The 7,530-nt window shown below is 40.6% G+C and overlaps 2 protein-coding genes across 2 annotated transcripts; one reads left to right on the top strand and one right to left on the bottom strand. All coding sequences in view use genetic code 12, as the record gives it.

Moving 5' to 3' along the window:
• Positions 1–1,083: 1,083 nt before the first annotated feature.
• On the bottom strand, positions 1,084–3,195 carry QUP1 (quinate permease). Its single transcript, XM_001383907.1, has one exon. It carries the CDS (start codon positions 2,974–2,976, stop codon positions 1,192–1,194), a length of 1,785 nt encoding a protein of 594 aa, XP_001383944.2. The 5' UTR covers positions 2,977–3,195; the 3' UTR covers positions 1,084–1,191.
• A 1,545-nt stretch (positions 3,196–4,740) lies between these two features.
• Positions 4,741–6,900, top strand: PICST_57349 (DNA replication initiation; the record flags this gene model as incomplete). The annotated part of the gene is given in 4 exon segments (XM_001383575.1): positions 4,741–5,057; positions 5,074–5,109; positions 5,160–6,291; positions 6,346–6,900. 4 exon segments carry the CDS (start codon positions 4,741–4,743, stop codon positions 6,898–6,900), a joined length of 2,040 nt encoding a protein of 679 aa, XP_001383612.2.
• Between the last annotated feature and the right edge of the window lie 630 nt (positions 6,901–7,530).

Raw genomic sequence — 7,530 nt, forward strand, 5'->3', positions numbered from 1 at the left:
AGGCATATTTGGAGGAACACGCCCAGAAAGAAGTGATACTAGACTACCAGAGCAGACTTTTCATAAATTGAAAGGCATCTTCTAGATGAAATCATGTTCTTTTCTCATATATCTTACGGCCTGCCTTAATTTTGCTCGTACGAATATTGGGTACAAATGAAGAACATATATGGAGACATGATACTGCGGAAGGAAGAGCAAGATGCAAATGGCAAGGGTTTGACGGAAATGCTAGAATCTGTCGAAGAAGAAAACAACCAAGTTATTCAGCTTCTGGCTATCACTTGTACCTAACATTTATGTTTTCCTTTTATGCTTACAGTTTATGCTCTCCATGATAGATGGTATCTTCACTATGGCAGAATTCACTAATTGTAAGTGACGAAGCGTGACCGGAAATATATTGAACGAAGAGGAAGTGATATCGATGAAAAACAAAGGTGCATTCGACAAAGGTGACAGGCACAACGATTTCGATATTTTGAGGGCCGTCAACGAACCACTTGGAGAAATAACATTGGCGACTTCGTATTTTCAGGATCAAGGGAAAGAAGATGAAAAGGAAATAGATACGTATCGGGCAGTACAACTTCATAGGACTATCTGTTGTTTTCATAGCAGCAAAGCTTCATGTCGTTCCATCGTTCACACCCTATAATAGCTTGCAAATTCTTGTACAGTTCATACTTCATATCTGGTGCTTGGCAGAATATGGTTAACCCGCATGTTAATGGAATAATTATGTTGAAGAGTTGAAGGGAAACATTTCTCAAAACAACCACAATCAAATTGAGACTCACCGCATCAATACCTCTAGTTTTCTTCCTTCACGGCAATATCAAATTCTTAAAGTGGCCTCATTAGCGTGTGACTTACGCAGCGAATCCATAGACTAAATGAAGTAATACCAACAGTCACAGAGATGCTGTCTACTTCGCCTGTATCAACTGCTCTATCACTTGGCTGGGCCACTCTACAACGTAGTAATCGTATTCCAGAAGCCCAAGTATAAAAAATATCTGTACATTGGTCCAAAGCAGAAAGAAACAAAAGCAACAACCATCTCAGCAGGAAGAAAAATGAGTAGTAGTCTTTGTATATTATTAGATTCAAACTTCACTATAAGCTATACTTACTTTACAGCTATCTGTTTTTGTATGTTCTCAAGATTTCTCCTGATTATTATTTCGATTAAACCTTGTTAGGCACCAAAATAGAGTCGTCAATATTTTCTATCTTTTCAATGCCCACTGACTTGTTAGTGTCCACCTTGAAAAGATCCCTGTCGCTCAACTTCGCTTCCGTTTCGAGTCTAGCGTTATTCAAGACAAATTTATGAGCGGCATGTGCACTTAAGCTAGAATCGAATAACTTGTCCATGTCTTCCAAGGCGATACCCTTAGTTTCCGGAACGAAGAAGAAGACAAATGGAATGGACAAGATCGCCAAACTGGCAAAGAAGAAGTAGATACCATATTGCATTTTGTCGATCATGTTATTAGTAAATCTCGACATTATAAAAATAGGCACCCACGAAACAGCAGCATTAATAGCTTGGACGAAGGATCTGATGTTTTGATCAAAAACTTCACTACCAACAACAAAGGGTCCACCGGACCAAGCCAAAATAAACGATGCGATCCAAATATACATAAATCCTATGGCGGCTTTACCACCTGGTCCTGCCAGGTTACCGGGTTTTGTAGGATCGTTAATCTTCAAGTAGGAGCCAATGTACCAGAAACAAACTGAACACAAAGCAGACGAGCTCATGAAGGCTTTTCTTCTGCCGATGGTGTCGACAATAAATATGATGTAGATGAATGTACAGATGAACTTGACCACGCCAAACATACCAGTAGAAAACAAGGTGGCATTAGTACCTTTGACACCAAGACCAGCGAAAATAATCGGCGAGTAGTAGTTAATGGACTGGATACCCAAGAAGTTTTGGAACAAAAATAAGCCACAAGTAATGCACAATCTCTGCAATACCTTTCTGTTTCTGAAGAACACTTCGACAAAGGGATCCCAAATGCCTAAACCAACGTGTTCTTTCTGATAGTTGATGGACTCCTTGACCTGGTTGACTTCATAGATAATATATTCGTGGTCCTCAGGTAAGTTTCTAAACCACACCAAATTCTTTATGGCCTCGTCGTATCTGCCTACTTGGAAGAGCCATCTGGGGGATTCCTTCATGAGAATACTGCCAATTAAGAACAAACCACTTGGAATCATCTGGACTGCAAATGGAATAAACCATTGCTTTTTAGTTGGAGCGATGTGTGAGTCGACAGCGTAGGCTATCCAGAATCCAACCAAGTCACCGATTCTCCAGCCGATTTCGTAACTACTCGTAAGTTGGCCTCTTATAGCTGGAGGAGCCACTTCAGAGATGTACACTACTGTCAAATTCGTGGAAAATCCAACTGCGATTCCTGCCAAAACTCTGCCGGCGTAAATGGGACCCAAGCCTACTGATTTACTAGCAGCCAACATGATGCCCGAGCCTACAGTGATTAACAAAGCAGCCATGATCAAGGAAATACGTCTACCCCAGTAGTAGGAGCAGGGATACGAGAAAAGTGCACCGAAAAAACAGCCAGCATGGAATACCGAAATGATGTTGGATACAATGAATTTGGAATGGGGCAGGCCATCGAGGCCGAACTCGTCTTTGAACGAGTCTAGAGCCACCGTTCCTCCTATAAACCCTCCGTCGTAGCCAATAATGATGGCAGCAGCTGATGCCATGAGTGCCGTGCCATAAACACGATAGTTATAGACCTCAGGGGGCGTGGGTCTGTCTTCATCTTTCTGGAAAATGTTTCTGAATCGGAACATCGATTTCTTATTCGACTTGGTAGCTCTTTTGCGCAGCTCCGAAAGATCGGATTCTGACGAAAATGATGAGTCTTCCTTTTGAGACACGTAAGGTTGCGTGGATGCAGTTGATTTGTTGCTGAAGCTCATAGCAGAAGATAGTAGATATACACTGGTTCCGGACTATAATTTATCCGTGGGCATGTGACGATCGGCGCTGTTACAAATTTCAGCTTAGTCCAACGTCCTATCCAGTAAAACCAAATGCTGATGCTAACCTGTAAACCGAGTACTGCAAAACCAACGGCTCCTGCTCCTTTTATATAGCTCCAGATCTCGAAAGATCAAATAGTTGAATCGTAAAGCTCCTAATGCACCCCACAAAAAGCGAACCCTCCGATGCCAGCAAAAGTTCTTTTTCGATGTACATATTTTTTTGCACTTTACATGGACGCTCCCCCACGCACACCGTCCCCCAAAATCTAGGGTATTTGGCATGGAGATGCGTGGGGGCAACCTCAAATGGGGGATTCCGTGGGGGACACACACTTAAACGTTGGATCTCCCGCCGTACTGTTTAACTTAGACCCCTACTAAAACAATACTAACCAGATAACCGACAATGCCAGATGCTGCAGCTACGTCAAGTAGTCCGTATACTATCGTGGGGTACATGGAATCCCTGGGGTTGTCTTTCTTGATGTGGGGGATCCAACACTAGAAGAATGTAAAGAGACACTGAGCCTACTTGGAGTTACACAATGGCAATCTGAGAGAAGTGGAAATGTGCAGCTGTGTTAGTTAGGATCTCAACTTTACACATTTGGAGTTAATGCTACACATCAAGACTTCCTAGAAAACCATATCTACAGTAACATGGAATGTAGAATATATTATTAATTGGCTGAACTGACAGATAGACCCCTTCAAGCCAAATCTTCTAAATTGATATTCGCAGCTAAAAGCTGATGTGTTAACCACAGTTTATTACCACCTCAGCTACTTATGATATAGGAACATATATTATGTTAGTCTGTCAACAACTAAGAAAGGTGAAGTTCGTACTGTAGAGTGCAATCAATTTCCAAGAACAATTATAAAAAAAAAGAAATCACCCATACCCTTAAAATGTCAAAAAATGGACGAGACAGGAATCGAACCAGTGACCTTTTGCTTGCAAGGCAAACGCGCTACCAACTACGCCACACGCCCTATGACTTCTAAAAAAATATGTGTAATTAAAAGTCACTTTAATTTAGTCACGTGGTAATCATCACATGACACGATATTTCGAAAAAATTTTTTGAAAGATTTAACAATTAAAGGGTTCACCTTGTCTTCGTGTTTAGTGTTTTCAAAGGGTAATTTTTTGCAAGTTTATAATAGATCAACACAACGAATAGCATACAAGTATCCCCTCGATCTCTGGACACTACAGCACTGTCTTCCAAACACTCGTCTTCCTCGCACCTCGACGCGTATGATTATATATGCAGTATGTTCTCGATAACGAAAAACGCGTAAACCTTCGCTTTGGAAACTGCAAACAATCAAATTGAAAACTTCCAGATCCATCTTTCTTCGAACAAAATCCATTCGAATTTCTCCCAGCAACAGAAGGGCCACGACGTGTGTTGCCAGGAATACTAGAATTAGTGAGCTGCAAGCGGAAAGAGCCGATTTGAACAACTTGTAGCATATCAGGTATTGAATAATCAAATTTAAGTACCAGATCTATATTCGAACCTAAATCGTGGTAAGAAGCAATACATATCAAGATTACGACTGATTCCATACAACCAACAACAACGCCATTACATCCATAGCTATCAAAATCCCCACCAACCCATCAATTCATGAACTTGACAAGCTTCACAAATCAAACCACTTAAACTCACTACTTCAAACTTCACTATGTACATTACACCTTCAGGCTACTCCCAGATCTTCCACGATATCAAGCGAACGTCACTTTCACATTCCACTTGTAAGCTCGTGGTATTTGTATCGTGTCTCGACATCGATTCACTCTGTGCTGCCAAGATTGTCAGCTTACTCTTGAGGAAGGAGTTGATTCAGTATCAACTTATTCCTGTAGTTGGCTACTCTGATTTGAAAGGTCATTACTCCAAACTCGATGCAGACGTGTCCAATGTCATTCTCATAGGCTGTGGTGCCATGTTGGACTTGGAGACGTTCTTTGACATCAACATTGACGAATTGGCCTATGAGTTCAGTGAAGAAGAGCTCAGAAAGCAGAGAGGGCTTAACGACACTCTCGATGTCAACGACGATTTGAAAATCACACTTCACAAAAACATTGCCTTTCGAAGAAAGATATATGTGATAGATGGCCATAGGCCTTGGAACCTCGATAACGTATTTGGTTCGTCGGTAGTAGTGTGTTTGGATGACGGCTTTGTCGACTCCAACTTGGTTGACCAGAAATCAGCATATGACGTACTCGTAGAACAAGACGAGGAAGAAAGCGAAGATGAAGACGAAGACGAAGACGAAGAGTCGGCATCGCTGGCTGAAATTGACATCTCTCTGAATGACGAAGAAATATCATTTAATTCCCAAGATTCAGAGGATGCCATATCTCGAAAGCGTAAGATACAAGAACGTCGTTTGAAAAATCTCAAGAAACAGAGAAAACTCGAGAAAACAATACACGAAGAAACAATACAGTCATATTACAACCAAGGTACTACTATTATGACAGCTACTACGACCATAGTTTATGCATTACTTGCTTCCATCGGGGAAACAAGTTTGGAAAATCTATGGTTGGCCATTATCGGCACTTCTTCTCTCGACAACCAGTACCCTGAAATTTACGATAAGCTCCAGCCACTTTTGAAAGATGAAGTATTGAGATTGAACCCTTCCAATAACTCCATAAGTAACAATAACATCAACGAGAAAACGGCAGACTCGACTTCCCTCAGCATCGAAAGAGATTATCACCTTTTCTTATTACGTCACTGGACTCTATATGATTCTTTCTTCTACTCCAGTCACGTAAATTCCAAGCTCAATCTTTGGAGAGAAGATGGTCGAAAGAAGTTGCATAAGTTATTCGCCAAGATGGGAGTCTCTTTGGCATCAGCTCAGCAGAAGTGGCTCTACATGGATGTCCGTATCAAGAGGCAATTGCCATTTATATTTAATAAGTATTTGCCAATCTATGGTTTGGAAGGCGTAGTTCGTGAAGGGTTCATTAGAACTTTCGGATACACGGGGCAACTTTCAGCTATGGAATGTGTGGAGGCATTGACAGCTTTACTAGAATCCGATAAACGGTTACTTAGTGGAGATCGTGAAAATACTCCAATCAGTGGTGACGAAGATGACTCTCAGGATGAACAGGAAAGAATACAGGATAAAATTGATAGAAAGGAAAAGGCTTGGATAAATAACTTCTGGTCGTCTTGGGATGCATTAAATATGAATCCTTCGACTGTGAATTCCAGCAAGTCCATAAACTCTAATTTCAAGAAATCAAAGGGGTTCGAGTTGTTGTTACAAGGTTTGGAACAGGCGAAGGTAATTCAGCAAGTGATCTTCAAAACAGGAATGTCTCTTTTGGAGAGAAAATTGGTTAAAAACTTGCGATTGTATCGTTTGTGTGTTTTGAACGATGGATCAATACCAGACTTAAGCATTTTCAACAATCCACTAATGCTCGCAAAACTTGGTTCATGGTTGCTTGAAAACCTTTCTGAGTTATTCCTCATCAATTCGTCGCAGTCATTGAAACCCTTAGTAGTGGCAAGTTTGGATATGGCCACTGATACGTACCTTGTAATAGGAATGGCACCCAAGTACCCCAGGGGAATGGACAATACTACCAGAGCTAAATTAATGCAAGGACAGCAAGATGACCAGGAGAAAAATGGAGCGCCAACTTTGACCACCAGGCTTAATACATTTAGTGTCGCATTTCAGCAATTGGCTAATACCTCTGGTGCAAAAGTTAGAATCGATAGTTTCGACAGTTCTGTTATCGAAATCAGAAAAGACGATTTGCCTCCATTCCTCGAAAAGTTAACTTTGAGTGGTTTAATATAGCATAATAGTATATGTAGCATTATAAAATATTTAATGTCTTGTACGATACACTAGCATATTCACTTTCAAATATCCCCATGTAATAACTAACTTATGGTCTCTTAAAGTCCTTGATATTATTTCATAGCTAAATACAATTGTACTTGCAAATCAACTACGTTATTTTTTTTGCTCGAATACACAAATTAACACACAAACTAAATAATGGAGCTGATTTTAATAGTACACATTACCAATCTCATGAATATAACACAATGACTTCTTTTCTAATAATTAAACAGCCTGTACTTCCCAAGGGCAACAAATGAGTATTAAATTGAAAGTTGGCCAACTATAAATACATCATTACTTTGATACTTAATCTATCACTTTGCTAAAATGAAGTCGTGAAATATCTGACAAGTTTAACACAATAAGTATTAGAACTATTGCACCCAATACTGTCCCACCTCTACCTTTCACTTCCTGCTGCCCACCTATTACTCCTATACACCTCCAGCTTGATCCATAGTCACTCTGCTCTGGTGCATCCTCCCATCTTCGTCTCTCTGTCTCCTTCTCACTGTCCTGTTCTCTCCCCACTGCTCATTGCTTGTCAATACTCTTCTCTTCACACTCCAATCGCCAACC

This window comes from Scheffersomyces stipitis, chromosome 3, assembly GCF_000209165.1.
Source record: "Scheffersomyces stipitis CBS 6054 chromosome 3, complete sequence".
Lineage (NCBI taxonomy): Eukaryota > Fungi > Ascomycota > Pichiomycetes > Serinales > Debaryomycetaceae > Scheffersomyces > Scheffersomyces stipitis.